We start from the raw sequence: 18,058 nt of genomic DNA on the forward strand, positions 1-18,058 counted from the left end.
ATCAAATTTTTTGAGTTGCTGTCAGTTTGTTTTCATGTAGACAGACCTTGTTGTTGTTGTTGTCAGGTGCCATTGAGTCGGAACTGACTCATAGCGACCCCATGTACAGCAGAACGAAACATTATCCAATCCTGGGCCAACCCTACTACCGCTGCCACACTTGACGCCATCAATGATGCCATCTGGCTGATCCATCTCGTTGGGGTTCTTCCTGTTTTTCTCTAACCCTCCATCTTATCCAGCATGACATCCTTCTCCAGTGACTGTTCCCTCCTGACAATATGTCCAAAGTATGAGAGATGAAGCTTAGCCATCCTGGCCTCCAGGAAGCACTCTGGCTGCACTTCTTCCAAAACAGATCTATTGGTTCTTTTGGCACTCCATGGCACTTTTAGTATTCTCCTCCAACACCACAACTCAAAGGCATCAATTCTTCTATGATCTTCTTTATTCACTGTCCAGCTTTCACATCCATATGAGGTTATTGAAAATACCATGGCTTGGGTCAGGCGCACCTTAGTCCTCAAGCTGACATCTCTGCTCTTCAACACTTTAAAAAGTTCCTGTGCAGCAGATTTGCCTAATGCAATACGTCATCTGATCTCTTGACTACTGCTTCCACGAGTATTGATAGTTGATCCAAGAAGAATGAAGTCCTTGACAACTTCATCTTTTCTCTGTTGATAAGAATGTTGTTTATTGGTCCAGTGGTGAGGATTTTTGTTTTCCTGACATTGAGATGCAATCCATACTGAAGGCTGTGCTCTTTGATCTTGGAAGAGCACAATGCTCAGGGCAGACATTCTTTACTAGTTAAGCTAAACTGTTGCTTGGTTTGAAGACTTCTGCAGATGTTTTTGTCTAAAGTGTAAAGATCTCAGGACAGTAGTTTCAAGGATTCATCCAGTCTCTATGGCACTAAAAAGGCTGGATTCCATGAGAATTTAAAAATCTCTTCATTTTCCCTCTTTTAATCTTGATTCTTCTATAGTGTCTTTGATCAAAATGGTCAGTAATGGTGTTGTTGGTGTTGTTAAAAGCTGTCAAGTAGGTTCTGACTCACAGTGACCTCATATGGGGTTTCCAAAGAGCTACTGGTGAATTTGAACCACTGATGGTACGATTCAAACCAACCTTGTGGTCCAGTGCTTATCCTTCAGAACCACACCAAGACTCCATAGATTCAATGAGAACTTGAAAATCTCTTCTTAATGTCTCCCCTTTTAATCAGACTCTTCTATAGAATTTTTTATCAAAATGCTCAGTAATGGTAGCCAGGCACAATACAGTTCTTCTAGTCTTCTAGAAGTTGTTCATGGAGGCTATTAGCCATGTTTCATTTCGTCCTCTGTTATTCCAGGCAAATAGAGGCCAGTTGTACCATGTATAACCACTTGTAAGACTTTAATACCCATGAAACTATATAATGAACTAGGAGATAGAATCAAAACATAAAAATTATTAGGCCAATTAACTGAGATGTTCCATGAAACCAAGACCCTACACCTCCAAATCAAGGAGCCAAATATCATAAGATGTTTGATTGTACATAAACAGCTTCAGCAGCTATTCTATTTTTATTGTTATTGTCATTTTGTAAGTATAGCTTCTTAAAGGTTCTTAACAACACTATAAGGAAGGGTAACAGATCATGTCAGGACCCACTTTTATAGAGTATGTACTCTGAAATGACAGTGACAAAATGCTAGCAAAAAGTACAAGTCTCTTATTCTTACAGTGACAAAAATCTGAAAATGATATACCTGGAGGATCAAGATGAAAGAGAAAGAATCTAAGTTGAAATTCTAGGCTACAAGCTGTAATGCAATGATTTATTTCATATGATAACTCTACCCTTAGTCTTTGTAACTTCTACCGATTTTTTTTCCTGATGGGTCTGGGTAAGAGAAGATACTGATTGTTGTTGTTGTTTGGTGCCATCGAGTCAGTACCGACTCATAGTGACCCTATGCACAACAGTACCCTATGCACAACATCCTGGCCTCCAAGGACCACTCTGGCTGCACTTCTTCCAACACAGATGTGTTTGTTCTTTTGGCAGTCCATGGCACTTTAAGTATTCTCCTCCAACACCATAACTCAAAAGCATCAATTCTTCCGTGGTCTTCCTTATTCACTGTCCAGTTTTCGCATGCATATGAGGTTATTGAAAATACCATGGCTTGAGTCAGGTGCCCCTTAGGCCTCAAGCTGACATCTTTGCTCTTCAACACTGTGAAAAGATCTTGTGCAGCAGATTTGCCTAATGCTGTATGTCCTAGTTTGGTTTCTCGACTGCTGCATCCATGAATGTTGATGGTTGATCCAAGAAGAATGAAATCCTTGACAACTTCAGTCTTTTCTCTATTGATAAGAATGTTGTTTATTGGTCCAGTGGTGAGGATTTTTGTTTTCTTTACATTGAGATGCAATCCATATTGAAGACTGTGCTCTTTGATCTTCATCAGATACCTACTCCAGGAGGACTTCCTTTTTAAAATATTTGTTTTAAGTCCTCTTCACTTTTAGCAAGCAAGGTTGTATCATCTGCATATTGCAGGTTGTTGATTAAGCATGGTGTTAAAATACCTTGAGGTCACTGAGACCAGATTACAATAACAAGTTAAACCATTTTTACAACTCTAAAATTTCTGTAACTCTGTTTCATGATCAGAATAGCCGCATTGTTGGCATTTCATTCAAATTGAAAGCTTATTTCAATAAAAGAGAATGAGAGACAAACCCAGCAAAGCTGCCATCTACCTAAGAAATGGTAATAAAAGAGGTAGAAACTGGTTTTGTGTCTGTTCTATCTATGCCCAAATAGAAGCATCTCCCTTCGGGTGGTCTGGAGGTTGGTTAACTGCTGTCTATTATATTACCCAAGAAATTCTCATGAAAGGTGCTATCTGTGGGTTCCATCCTGGTTTGATGCAGCTTTTTCTTTTTCAATATATGCTTTACTTCATTCTATGATCTTTTATTAGACATCTAATAAGGTGAAAATAAGTATCTTAGAGTTCTACCTGCTTCTGAGAGCCCACAGTGGTCCCTTTGAAGCTATTCTCATCAAAGGTTATTTAATGGAAAGGAACAGAAACTCACCTAAGCAGCTCAAATAAAGGGGGGATGCTTATTCTCGGGATCCAGGATGCACTGAACTTTTGGTCCTGCCATGTCTGGTGGGAACTGTTAAGCCAGTAGTCTGAGAACAAGTTTCTCTCATTTCTTTTTCTCCCTTGTCGTCTCAGAGCTTCAGCATATCTGCTCCCTGAGTTATCTGGCTCCAATCGAGCTTTGGGCAAGCTCTTACTCTATGACTTTCAATCCAAATTCTTGAGCACAAGAGCCTGTTTCTTAGAAAAACAGCCAATGAATGACTGACCTTGAATCAGGTGACCACCCCCTGCCTGAAGAGTTCAAAGGATGTGGCAGGCAGAGTTACCTTGCATCTCAGGTAAGGGGAAAGACCAGGGTAGGTGCCTACAGGGGTTGTGGCTGCGCCAAGCAGGACATGCGTGAGGAGGGCAGAAACTGGAGGGCCTGGGTCCTCTCTAAAGAGAGCATTTAGTCTACTCATAGTTGCCATACAGGAAGGATAGTTCAGTGTGTCCAGAGAAGCTAGATATCTAAATCTTATGCAAAATTCTCTGAATAGCTAAAGTTGCCAATTGTAGCAGACACTATCAAATCCTTCCCCTATCTCCTGGGTACTTAACATGCTCATGCATGCTGGCAAATTTCCAATTGCTAGTTTTTCCTAAGGTCTATCTTTGGCCATCATAACCCACTCTGCTCACACAAGGGGTGGTTGGATGTTGGTGAGCTAAACCCCCCTGGGAAAACCCTCAAACATTAACTGATAGGAAGTATCTCATTTTCTACCTCCCTCAGTTAGGATAACTCTAAGGTGAGTCTACAGGGGCTCCCAGAGTTCCCCAAAGGGAATGAAGTGGTAACTTGTATGATTATTCTTGTTGACAAGTGCTATAGAGTCAATTCTGACTCATAGCGACCATATATAGGGTTTCCAAGAAACAGCTGGTGGGTTTGAACTACTGACCTTGTGGTTCACAGTCCAGTGCTGATTCTCCAGCGCCACACCAGGAGTCCAACTTGTGTGATAATGATGGTGGTGGTGTGCCATGGAGTTGGTTCCGACTCATAGTGACCCTGTATAGCGTTTCCTAGGTTATAAATCTTTACAGGAGCACAAAACCTCATCTTTTGCCCATGAAATGGCTGGTAGTTTCGAACTGCTGACCTTGGTGCACCTGTGTTGGTTGTCTTCCGTGCTTTGTCTCACACTCCAATCTCCTACCTATAATCACCTCTAATAGACTACTTGAAATAAATCTTTGTCTCAGGGTTTCCACTGGGATTAGGCTTTGAGCAACCAGTCCTGTACACAACAGAAATGACACAGTTCCACCCATGAACTCATTGCTTTGAAATATATTTAATTTTGCTAGGTTATTCTTGATAAAGCGGATACTCCCACACTGAACATTGTCTCTAATTATACACAAAAGCCCAGAGTGACATTCAGGAAAACAGTGCTTCCTCTCTGATTTCTGACTTCTTGTTAGTTTTTCTTTTCAGTTAAAAACTTGCATGTTCAGAAAAGTTTGACTCTTAATCAAGGGAAAACTAGTGACACAAGTACTAAAATAATAATAAGAAGAAAGAAACAAAAGCATAAACTGGATATCAAACTAGAACCTGGGATAATTTTTTTTTTCTATCCAACTTGTAAATTTCACATTTGCATAAAGATAATTATGGTAATTTTCAAAGACCATCTCTGAACCCTACTGCCCTCATTTGCTTCTACCTCATGTGGTAGAGCCAAAAAACACTGAAGTGGGAGAAGATGAGCTGTGGGAGCCTTGTTTGTTGTTGTTGTTGTTATTGTTAAGTGCCATCGAGTCGGTTCTGACCCATCGCAACCCTGTGTAGGGTTTCCTAGGAGCAGCTGGTGAGCTTGAACTGCCAACCAAGCCGTTCAAACAGCTTTGCAGTCTGTCGCATTAATCCACAGTGCCACACTAGGACTCTTGGAGCCTTGTTGTTGTTGTTGTTGTTAAGTGTTGTCGAGTCGGTTCTGACTCATAGTGACCCTGTATAGGGTTTCTGAGGAACGGCTGAGCTTGAACTGCCAACCTTGCAGTTCAAACCAACTTTTCAGTCCGTCACATTAACCTACAGAGCCAGCAAATAGTTGAAGTCACTTCTCAAACTGACAACTCTGCAGGGTGAGTCTCTTTCTCTTATGTTCTTGGCCTTGGCTGTAAAGTAACTGTAATTCTAGGTCATGTTTAACTGAAAACTGTATGTAGTCCACTTTGTCTTATCATAAGCAAGTGCTAGAAAGAAAAAGGAAAAATAAAAAATATAGTGATTAGGGAGTTTTTCTGCCAAGTATCACACAGCTTGACTGTGTGAGAAACCATGACTTGAATAAACTGTTTCATTTTCAGGTCATGTGATCCATAGGTTTTTTGTGTTTTTTTAAATAATTTCTTTTATTTTCATTGTTGTTGAGCATATGCACAATTTCATATTCAACAATTTCTACATGTGTAATTTAGGGACATTCTTTAAATTCTGCAGTCATTCTTACTATCCTTTTCCAAGTTGTTCCTCCCCCATTAACATAAACTCACTACTCCCTAAGTTTCCTATCTAATCTTAAGAGTTGCTGGTGTCTGTTTGATCCCTTATAAATAGATCTGGAAAGAGCACAATGCTCAAACCAGACATTCTTTACTAGTTAAGATAAATAATTGTATGATTTTAAGATGACTCAAGACATAGTGTTGGGTTAAGGTTTCAGGTTTATCTCAGGGTAGTTCAGAGCTTCATCCAGCCTTCATGGATCCCGGAACTCTGGATTCCATAACTACTGCAAATTTGGTTCTGAATATGTCTCCTGATAAAAATGTTCAGTAACGAGAGCCAGTCACCTTCATAGTTCTCCTGGTCTCATGGCAAAGGGGCAGTTGTTCACGGAGGCAAAGAGCCACACAGTCCATTTTTTTTTTTCCTATTCCTGACTCTCCTGCTTCCTCTGTTGCTCAGGTGTCTATAGATAAATTATACCTTGAATGGCCATTTGCAAGCTTATAATATCCTAGGCACAATGCAGTGAACTAGGAGGCAAAACAGAAACACTCAACACAATATAAATTAGCCTAGTTAACTGGGATGTCCCATGAAAACATGGCTCTAAACCATGGACACAAATCCCATGAGGTATTTGGTGGTGCCTAAGGAGTCCTGGTGTGGCACTGTGGGTTAATGTGCCATACTGCAAAGCCATTTGAACTGCAAGGTCGGCGGTTCAAGCTCACCAGTCGCTCCTCGGAAACCCTGTATAGGGTCTCTATGGGTCGGATCCGACTCGACGGCACTTAACAACAACAACAAGCAGTCTCTGCAAGGAGCTCTGGTAGCGTAGTGGTTACGAATTGGGCTGTGAAGCTCAGGGTCAGCAGTTCGAAACTACCAGCTGTTTCACAGGAGAAAGATGAGGCTTTCTGCTCTCGTAAAGATTTACAGCCTCGGAAACCCTGTACAGGGTGGCTATGAGTTGGAACCGACTCCATGGCACATGACAACAACAAGCAGTCTCTGTAGCCACTCCTTTTTTTTTTTTCATTATTGTAAATATCACACACCTTTGGCCAATCAACTTTTTACATGTGTATGATTTATTGAAAGCAATTATATTAATGGATGGTGCAATTCTACCCTTAATCAATGTGATTTTCCCTCGCTGTAAATTAAAAGTCAGTGTTCCATAAGCAGTAACCTCCTGGTTCATAGAGATTTCATTGACTGATCTTCAGAAATGAATCACCAGGCCTTTCTTACTACTCCATCATTGTATAGCAGCTCTGCTGAAACCTAGGCATGAGGTGTAGTAGGTAGGAATAGAACTGGTGTCTCCCACATGAACCTCTCCAGTTTCTGCCCTCTTCACACACGTTCTGCCTGGCCCTGCCACAACCCTGTCGGTACTTACCAGGGTCTTGTCTTTCCTGTACGTGGGATGCAAGGTAACTCTGCCTGTCCCATCCTCTCAGCTCTTCAGGCCAGATGGTCACTTGAGTCACCTTTTAAAAAGGATCTCAGATGGTCAGCTTGCCAAGATCTGGCCCACTGCCAGGGAGAGTTGAACCACCTGTTCCGGTTCAACATTGATGGTGGTTGGTGGCTGTGTGCCGTGGAGTAGGTTCTGACTCACAGCACCCTTGTGTAGGTTTCTGAGGCAGTAAATCTTTACAGGAGCAGAACACCTCATCTTTCGACCATGGAGCAGCTGGTAGATTTCAGCTGCTGACTTTCAGTTAGCAACCCAAAGCATAAGCACTATGCTACCAGCACACCATTCATGGTTGTTGTTGTTGTTGTTGTTAAGTGCCATCGAGTCGGTTCCAACCCATAGCTACCCTGTATAGGGTTTCCAAGGAGCAGCTGGTGAGCTTGAACTGACAACCTTACAGTTCAAATGGCTTTGCAGTCTGACGCATTAACCCACAGCGCCACACAGTAGGAGCTGGAAATCAGGACTCTGGTCAAATCCCATTTGCCAGCCTGTGGTTGACTCCCAGCAGAATTGGTTGGAGGGTTGACCTGGACCCATCTGTGAGCATCTGGCCTGGGGGCTGGCCAGGTGTTTCAGAGTATACTCCTAAGGATACACCTTCATCTCCACAGCTGCTTTTTCAGGACCAGCCGCATACTAGGTTTACTATCAAATTAGGATCGTGGAGTTCCCAAGTGGATGAAGTTCCCTTCCTGGCTTTGCCCTGTGCCCAACAAATGGACGAGCTGGGTTTACAGTCCTTTAGTGGTGTTACTGAAAAGGCCTGGCAGCTCTTGAGTGTCCATTAGCTCTTGTCAGGGCCTTTTTTTTTTCCTTCTATGGTTAAATTAGCACTGGACACCCTGGGCTCTTTTTTTAAGAATACATTTTCTCTTCAGGAAAGCCAGGAAGGACTAGAGTCACTACTGGTACAAGTCTGGAGAAATATTACAGCCTTTTATATTATGGTACTTAATCCTGGTGTGGTGGTATGCACTAAACTGCAAAGTCGGTTTGAACCACAAGGTGGTTGGTGGTTCAAATTCACCAGTCGTTCCTTGGAAATCCTGTACAGGATCGATATGAATCAGAACCGACTTGACAGCACTTAACAACAACATTGTTTCTCAATCCAGCCTACTATCAGGGTGGTTTTAGGATGTAACTGCTGGAGTAGCGCCTAGGACAGGAAAAGGGGGGTGGGGGACCATGAGTAGAAAGGAGAAGTTGTTGTTTTTAAAAAAACTATATTAAATTTTGTCAATACTGGGCCAACATTTTAGAAGTTATGATGGAGGAAGGAAGCTTTTGCTATAACAGGTTAGATCTTAAAACTTCTTTGGGGGACCTTAAGGGCTTGCTTTTAAAAAGTTTATTATTTAAAAACACAATAACCTAGGTATTACCCCTGGGTGGTGCAAACAGTGAAGCACTTGACTACTGACCAAAAGGTTAACGGTTCAAATTCACCCAGAGGCACCCCAGAAGAAAAGCCTGCTTCCAAAATGTTACAGCCTTGAAAACTCTAGGGAACAGTTCTCTGACACACATGGGTCCCCATAAGTCAGAATTGACTCTTTAGCAACTAGTATGGGTTAACTAGCAACTAGTATGGGTTAATTGTGTGTTAATACACTGGACTGGAAGGTTGGTTTAACCTCAAGGTCGGCGGTTCAAATTCACCATCCGCTTCTTGGGAACCTTCTACAGAGTCACTATGAGTCGGAATTGACTCGAAGGCACTTAACAACAATAACAACAGTATCCCTTTGGCTGAATGGACTGTTTGTAGTCCCATTCTGTGTTGCATACCTGCTTGTCACTTAACTTGCTGTGGCATTACATTATCATCTGCTGTCATCTCCATCCTTGTAACAACCTTCTGAAGGAGGAAGGTGCAGCCTACACCTTCTGGAGGAAATGTTCTGGATTTGCTGCTCTTCATGGAATGCAAACTGGATGTTTAGTTGAGGATGTTTCAAGTTAAATGCACACATGCATTTTTCAGACCATTAATTAAAGTCAAATAGAAATTCTGGAATCCAAACCGCTGTATTGCTAAAGGCAAATTCTTTGCCTGTTGGGGCTCATCAAAAAGGGTTTGTATACTAAGAATCTCTGCACAGAACAAAGAGATCAGGGCTGGTAAGGAATGAAGTCTTGGCTCTTGGCAGCTCCTTATAACTGCTGTCTGACATCAAATCCCTTGCTGAGAAAACATCTGGAAGAAAAAGAATGCCGGTTTTAAAGAAGTGCATTCTTTTTTATTTCAGTGTTTTTGTGCATAAGCAGTTCGTTGTTTGCTCCTGAAGTTACAGGATGGCTCCTATTTGGTCTTTATTCTGAGCACAGTACTGTGTTTTCTTTTTGGAGTTAGTTGTTTAAGTCTTCAGACTTTGCTCATCAGTGATGTCTTCAAGGGGCCCAAATTTGAGCTCCATTCAGAAGCTGAGCCCGAAAACCTTCTCCAACAAAGCAGAATCCACTGAGAAGCCCTCCCACCCCAGCCTCTATCTCCACTGGAGAGGTTTGGAGTGTTGGCTTTCATCCCAATGGAATCATGGAAAGAAGTTCAGAGATACCTTGGAATCTTTAAAGTGGTAAAACCCTGGAGAAATGACATAAAAATAGATGAAGCTTTCAGGAGAAAGGGAGACATACGCTCTGTTACTATTTTTTCCTAAAGGAGACTTCATGGTCCACTATGCACGTGAATGGAAAGGCATCTGCACAGACTCACTCAGTCCTGCTTCTTCAGCACTCTACAGGTTCTGTTTGCCCACTTACTGAAACATTTCTATTTATGCCTTCAACATCCCTTTTTCTCCCTTTCACCCTGTGAATAATGAGGCAACCCCAATGCCCCCACATTCATAGCTGAGCCACTTTTATTGTATCTTTCTTAATGTCAAGTGTGGACTCCTGGTAGGAGCCACTGTAGGATCAGCATTGCACTGCGAACCACAGGTTGGCAGTTCAAACCTACCAGCTGTGCCTCGGAAGCCCTATACAGGGTTTCTATGTGTCAGAGTCGACTGACCGCATTTAACAACAACAATGTCAAGGGTACTGTGTTTAATAATCATTGCCCTTCTACTTTTGAGGGCGATATCCAGTGCAGATTACCAGGCGCAGAAGGAACCACCAGAGTTGACAGTGGTGTGGTATTGACCTCAGTGCTGCATCAAGGGACCGGAAGGGTTTGGAAAGGCTCCCCAAGTCCCCACAACACACACCAGCCTGGGTGGGGCCAGCTATACAGCTGTGTATATGTTTAACTTGGAAGTGAACATGGAAGGCTTTGTGGTCAAGATGGGAAGATTATTGGAATTTTAGATTTGGGTGAGGGAGATTCAAGCTCAAATAGCCACAGTTAGGATTCAGAACTATAGTTATCCTGCCTTTATATTTCCTTCTACATCCCAGCACGCATCCTCTGTGCCCCCATTTGCCCCCTGTGGATTATCAGGCAGCTATTTACAGGTCAGGTGGGTTGACAACAGTTACTACAACAATGAATTCAAACCTAGCACAGTTGTGAGGATGGTACAGGACTGACTGGGCAGTATCTCCTTTGACTGTACATAGAGTTGCTATGAGTCTAACTGACTCCACCACACCTAACAATGGCAACATTTAGAATTGATCTCTGTAAATAGTGACACAGAATTTAATCCAAATCTTCCTGATTTCTAAAGAGAAAATAGAGTGATTTATTTCCCAGTGCCCTTCAGCTGACCTTGCCTGGAGGGAGGGCCAGCAGAGCTCATGATGACCTCATTCCATTCCAGCAGGACTTCCTGGGACATACAGTGCTTCATTCTTCCTCTACCCTCTCTGATCAGTCCTATTAAATCTATAAGCTTTTGGAGCAGATTGTGGCAACATCTAATATTTGTCCCTTTTGGACTTCAGCAGGAGGTCAAGCAAACACACAAAGCAATCATTATGCTTTAGGCAGTGCTGGAACCTTCTACGTCAGCTGGAAAAGTAGGGGCGGGGGAGAGAGGGACACAGTGAGGTGGGACACCCACCGTCTGAGGCAGGAAATCACAGACCAAAGGGAGATGCAGGGCTTTGGTGGGAAATAAATGGCACTGTGTTGTTGACGGAAAAAGATCTTGGCAGGACTGTTGTTGTGAGTGTTCTGTGGCTTAGAAAGGAATTTCCTACAGGCTGGACTAACCATTAAAAATGTCTCTACCTTCAGGACTCCCAGGCATGCAGTAGAGCCTTGCTGGGGGAAATGTCAGCGTGGACAATGGGCACCCGCGTTCTGGACAAGCGAGGAAGTTTCTTTAAGGTAAAAGGAAGCCTTGACTGCAATCTCTAATTGTCATCTTGCTTCCAGTGCTGGCTGCAGAGGGAGACACTGCTCTCTGCCAGCGCCTTCTAAGGGCGCTCGCCTGAGCCCAGCTGCGAGTGGTTATCGTGATTCACAATAGGGTCGGCTTTTTTGCAATTCACTGCTTCCATACTGAAATTACAAAAAGCATAGGACTCGGGCCCAGCGAGGCAACCTTTATTTGTGAACCGCTGTGCGTTTTCTTCTTCAGTTGAGCAGCTTTATTGTGGAAGTTGTTTTAAATCCAGACTTCGCATTCCAGAGAGTTGATGCTGCAGTCCCATGTGTTCTACCCTTTGCTTGATTGTAGGAATCATTTGAGTGCTCACAAAAACAAAAAACAAAGAGTCCTGGGCCTTACCCTCGACTAATTGAAGTTTATTTTCTAGGGAGAAGCCTGAGAATCTGTATTTTGTCAAGCACCCAGAAATAAAATTTTGGAGAAATAGGACAACCTGGTCAAAAGTGTACATTTTTTGTTGTTTATATTTAATACTTGTTGTTGTTAAGTGTTGCTGAGTTGGTTCCAACTCATAGCATACCTGTATAAGGTTTCCAAGGAGCGACTGGTGGGTTTTGAACCACCAACCTTATGGTTAGCAGTCCAGTGCTTATCCTACAGTACCATATTAATGCTAGCAAGATAAAATTACCTTGATAGCTTAATGAGCTAAGATTTTAAAAGGGTATTTTGCATTCTAGTTGTAGGTGTGTATGTATGTGCTTTCATTTTAAATTAAGATTCAGTGGTCATTTCTAATTGGCTTTTTGCTTTGTTTCCTTTCTCTTCCTCCCCATATTATACATAATCATTGTTGAAATTTTGAAAAATTCACACTCATGTAATAAACATAGAAAAATGGAGATAAAAACTTCATTTGGAATCTGTCACTGGAAGATGTTCCAACCCTGTGTCTTTTTTTTTCAAAGGAGAAGATGTGCAGAGGAACTTTAACTGTATTGCTGAAGAAAATCATCTATTTAATAATTATCTCAATCTTTAAGGACTGTAAGGATGTATCAGCTTTTATCTATATGCTTCCTATTTGCAAGAAACCAAAACTGATTAATTGTGTAGGTTGTCAACTCCACAAAAATGCATCAAAATGGCCTGTTGATAAAGCAAATCCAGGTTCATTAAACCTACCACAGTAGAGAGAATATCACTAGGACAATCTCAGTAGTGTCAAAGCCAGGAAAGAATATTGATAGGGTTTTGATGTCTAGGCTCAAATGGTTTAAACTGTGTTTATTAAGGCAGTGAACTAATTATATTTGGGTGAAATTTGTGACGTAGGAGTTCAAGATGGATGATACAGTAAGACAAGGGTCTTGAAGCGAGTTTTTATAAGTAACTCATCATTTGATTAGCATATTGTTTTCCTAGATGAACAAATTGTTTGCCAGGAAAATTTGTTTTGTAGGAATTTTCTACAGCAAAGAGTGAAACTACTTATTGTTTTACAGCCTTCATTCCTAGGCATGAATTTCCTGGAACAAATAGTTAAATTAGGTTGACACAGGTGGTGTTAATTTTTAGAGGTATGGCGCTGTAGGCTAATTACTAGACAACAAGGTCAGTTTGAATCGGAAGCTCAGTGGTTCAAACTTACCAACTGCTCCTCGGAAACCTTATACACGGTCACTATGAGTCGGAACCGACTCCATGGCTCTGAACAACAGTTAAATTATGTAGACACAAATAGTCCCAATCCTCAATCCATGCTCTGAGTTTTAATCAAACCTGTATGAGATTCACATGAGGTAGGAAGGGACAAGAAGCAGCTCAAGACACCTTAGATCTGAAGCTGTATCCAGAAGGTCTCCTGACTCATCTTCCAGGTTCTTTGATTGCATTTTATAAGAATATGTATTTCCTTCCGGTGAAAGGGTGAACCATAAAAACCAGACCCATTGCCATCTACTGACGCATAGCAGTGAGTCTATTGTGACTCAAAGTGACCTTATAGAACTCTGTATTGACTTGAAAATCAAAGTTCCTGAGGCTGTAAATCTTTACAGAGCATAATGCCGCATCTATCTCCCATGGAGCAGTTGGTGAGTTCAAATCTCTGAGCTTTCTAAGCCAGCCTAAAATATCAACTAGGGAGTCCTGGTATGATGCTGTAGGAGAAGCACTGCACTATGAGCTCTGGTAACGTAGTGGTTATGAATCGGGCTGCGAACCACAAGGTCAGCAGTTCGAAACTACCAGCTGTTCCATGGAAGAAAGATGAGGCTTTCTGCTCCCATAAAGATTTGCAGCCTCAGAAACCCTGTACAGGGTCACTATGAGTCAGAACCGACTCCATGGCACATAACCACTAACCACCAATAAGGTCAGCTTGAACCACAAGGTCAGCAGTTTAAACCCACTAGCCGCTCCTTGGAAACCCTGTACAGCATGGGTGGGGGAACTTTTTTCTGTCAAAATTTGTCACATCATTCACAGGCCATACAAAATTATCAACTTAAAAATTAGCTTTCTATATTTGGTCAAACATTTAATTAATTAACTCACTGTAGCATAGTATTTATGAATCTGGCTGCTAACCTTAAGGTCAACAGTTTGAAACTACCAGTTGTTCCACAGGAGAAAGATGAGGCTTTCTGCTCCCATAAAGATTAACAGCCTCAGAAACCCTGTACACGGTCACTATAAGTCAGAACCGACTCCACAGCACGTAACCACCACCACACTCTGGTAGCATAGTGTTTATGAATCAGGCTGTTAAACTCTAGGTCAGCAATTTGAAACTACTAGCCATTCTGCAGGAGAGAGGTGAGGTTTTCTGCTCCCATAAAGATTTACAGCCTCAAGGGTCGCTTTGAATCGGTACCCCACCACCACCAGTGTGATGGCTGCAACTGCGGTTACCTTGGCAAGGCCAGACCAAATGATTTCGAAGGACTGCACACTGGACGTTCTCCACCCCTGCAGTATAGGGGTGCTGTGAGTCTGAACTGACTTGATGGGACTTAACAACAACAGTCTGTAACTATCAATTTATGGTCTTAGGAAGCACAGTGGAGTTGTATCTTGCATGGATTTTGATTTTACTTTGGTATCTTACATAGACTTTGATTTCAAAATCAATACAGAAGAAAATCAAGTATAGTCAAAATTGCTTTGGAAAGTTTCCTAGGAAGATGCGGGTGTTGGATACAATACTACTTAGCATTAAGTTGATTGTAGCTAGTTCCCTGCAGTTCTGGGAAAGAACAAGTCGAACACCAGGTAAAATGTTGAGCTATTTTATATGATAGAGTTAACCAGGTGAGAGGTGAAAGGTCATCCTAAACCCCTTGAGAGCACTCTAGAATCCTCCCTCTTCCCTCCTGTTCTGACCTGGCAAAATGGCCTACACAATTTAACTTACTTTGTATTTTTTTCCCCTGAGCTTCAATTGTTCATTTATTTCCTTTAGATGCTTCATGTAAATGGTCCATGTAAATGATGGAGTGCTGGTTTGGTGCTGTAGGACAAGCACTGGACTGCAAACCACATGGTTGACAGTTCAAACCCACCAAGTGCTCCTATATAGAACTGCCTCAGGGGCACTTAATAACCAAATGTAAATGATGCAACTACTTGATAGTCCTTTTCTTTCTTATAAACATTTTTATTCTTTACTGATGCTGTCTGCACTTAGCCACCAGTAACAAGGCCCTTTAGACATGTAGTACTGACTCTTACGAGGTTCATAAGCTAGAATGGAATTTATTCAGTCGGTTTATCACTCAAGACACTGTGAGGCCCACTGTCCCCCACCCTATTTTTGTTTATTCTTCATGCTTTCACTTTACATTTGTTGAGCACCTTTGGTCAACCAAGCTCTGTACTAGGCCCCGGGGAGAGAAAACCAGAAAATATCCTGGATCCCAGGGAGTTGTGATTCTGGTGACAAAGAAAGGTACTAATCAGTGACACCCATAAAATTGTAATTATAAAATATAAAAAACTTTTTAAATGCTTCATGTAAGAAGTCAAAAGGGCTCAAGGCTGACCTGAGGTGCCAGAGAAAACTTCCCTGAGAAGATAGTTCTTGATTTGAGAGCTGGAGTTGATTGTGTATTAACTAAGAAGATGTACATCTCTGATGCTCCATGGAATAATTTAGTTACATTATTGGCTCATAACTGAGTCCCAAATGCTTACTATCCCTTTCTTGGTTATTAATGCTCATGTGATTTTACATAAACTGTAGATAATTGAAAGGCAATTCATGGAACCTCTTGTCATCCTTAATCCTCCACTATCAAGTTTGTGTTTTTAAACCAGAGACACTAACCAGGAGTAGAAACCTTTGATTTGTGGTTTCCCATCTGCCCTAGATCATGGGAATTACTCAGATAAATTTCAGGACATCAGCAGCATGCTTTATGCACAAATGGAGCATTCTGGGATAACTAAAAATGCCCCGTGGCTGTTGTTCATGTGGAGTCATATCCTGGAAGCTCTGGCCACATAAATCTTATGCTGGAAAAACATGTCCCACAGACTTCCCTGGCACCATCAAAACCATTCCTCAGTCACTTGTGAGGGCTAACATCTTCCTGTTCTGCCAGGTCACTGTGTAAACAAGGAGAATGATGCCTTAGATGAGGCAGTCAGGTTTTCTATACTTAAGTGGTTTTACCCTGGTGTAATAGAAGTCTACACCTATTACTATGAAATTTCATGGTGTATTGTTTGAAAAGGGTTGTATACGTAAGACATTATCTTGGCTTCAAAAGTTGTAGGTAGTCCTGAATTAGGGCCAAGCAAATTCAAAGACACCGTCTATAATCCCTCCCTTGGATTATTGGAATCCCAGATTCCTACAAGCCTCCCTATCCCCATCCCAGTTGGCAAATCCTCCTCAAGTGTCCTAAACTCATGCCTTCTTTCCCTTTTTACTTCCATCTTCCCATTCAGGTTCTCATCTATCATTTGCGGGTATCATAACCCATCCTAACCTCTTGTTGAGATCAGCCCAGAGTATATATTTGAGTTTGTGTGTATTGAGCGGGAAGGAATAGAAAAAGGAAAGCTGGGATCTCTGAGGAGTTGGGCAGAGCTCAGGTCATTCTGTATGTATGTGGGGGGTCAGGTAGCCCAGAGACTCCTGTCATCCCAAGTGGAGGGGAACAGTCAGAAGAGGATGCCAGGAAGTAGTAGGTGTGAAGACATGTTATCTAACAATAAATCACATCTTCTATACATCCTCCAAATGTTTGTGCTGCAGAAAGATGGAAATGCTTCCACTATGTTGAAGTCTAGGACATTACAACCACTACTAGGCCCTTAAGGAGCTCTGGTAGCATAATGGTTACAAGTCGGGGTGCTTACCTCAAGGTCAGCAGTTCGAGACTACCAGCCATTCCGTGAAGGAAAGATGAGGCTTTCTGCTCCCGTAAAGATTTACAACCTCAGAAACCCTATGCAGGGTCGCTATGGGTCGGAACTGACTCCATGGCATATCACCACCACCACCATACACCTTATACCTTTGTCCTAAGCCTGACAGTGTAGGTCTCCACAGGACCCTCTGTTTAGCACCCACCTTCCTCTGTCTTGACCTTTACCACCCAGACAGGAGAGATGTGGGTAAAAGATATAATTCATGAAGTGAGACAAACCTAATCTTTATCCTAGTTCCTTATTGTATGAATCATTTCTTTTAGAAAGATGAGCACAAGATTGGCCCTTGTGAGGTGGAGGTTAAAGTGGTCCCAATTGTCCAACTTTTCCAACATGTTATAGCAAGCACCCGTCCTCCCTGAGTGGGAGGAGTGGTAGCTGATATCAGGAATTGGGTAATACATATGCAATTGACATCAGGGTTCTGCAATATGTTGCAATATCTCACAAAACTCATAACTGTCAAGAAATAACTCACACAATTGTGGAGGCCAGCAAGTCCCAAACCTGTCCCTCAGAGGTCAGTAGGGAGGAATCTTCTCATCCACAGAGTGTCAGAAGCTGAGGAAATGGGCAGGTCAGACAACTGGCTGTTGATGAAAGAGACTTCGGGAGCCAGTGAATCAGATCAGGTGATAAATCGTAAGTCCCATGAACCGGAGGTAAGACTCGATGAGCTAGATACAAGATACAGAGCAGAAGAGCAAAATTTGCCAAAGCATTCCTATATATTGGAGTCAGATCATGCGCCTAAGGAAAACTAAGGGTGGTGACTGGATTTATACCCTTTAGTAAGGTGGGAGCATTCTTAATCCTTAGTTCCACCTTAATCCTTACTCCTTAACCCCACCTTAGTCCTTACTCATTAGTTCCACCTTAATCCTTTGTTGTTGTTGTTGTGTGTTGTCAAGTCAGTTCCAACTCATAGCAATCCTGTATAGCGTTTCCAAGTGCAACTGGTGGGTTTGAACAGCTGTCCTTGTGGTTACTGGTCCAGTGCTTATTCTACAGCACCACACCAGGGCCCCTAATCCTTGTTATTAAGCACCGTCAAATCTGTTCTGATTCATAGCAACCCTGTATAGGGTTTCCGAGGAGCAGCTGGTGAGCTTGAACCAATGTTGTAGTTCAAACCGACTTTGCAGTCTAGCGCATTAACCACACCAGGACTCCTTAATCCTGTTGTTGTTAAGTGCCTTCAAATTGGTTGCCACTCATA

At 42.2% G+C, this 18,058-nt stretch overlaps 1 protein-coding gene across 1 annotated transcript in view; it reads left to right on the forward strand.

The window, feature by feature from the left end:
- Nucleotides 1-7,949: 7,949 nt before the first annotated feature.
- The window catches only part of RIN2 (Ras and Rab interactor 2), a 150,430-nt gene continuing 140,321 nt past the window's right edge, over nucleotides 7,950-18,058 (forward strand). The window contains exons 1-2 of the mRNA XM_006860645.1: nucleotides 7,950-8,058; nucleotides 11,301-11,393. Of these exons, the coding sequence (XP_006860707.1) occupies nucleotides 8,056-8,058; nucleotides 11,301-11,393 (96 nt within the window). The 5' untranslated portion in view covers nucleotides 7,950-8,055. The remainder of the gene's footprint in view (nucleotides 8,059-11,300; nucleotides 11,394-18,058) is intronic.

Source organism: Chrysochloris asiatica, unplaced genomic scaffold (genome assembly GCF_000296735.1).
Source record: "Chrysochloris asiatica unplaced genomic scaffold, ChrAsi1.0 scaffold00039, whole genome shotgun sequence".
NCBI lineage: Eukaryota > Metazoa > Chordata > Mammalia > Afrosoricida > Chrysochloridae > Chrysochloris > Chrysochloris asiatica.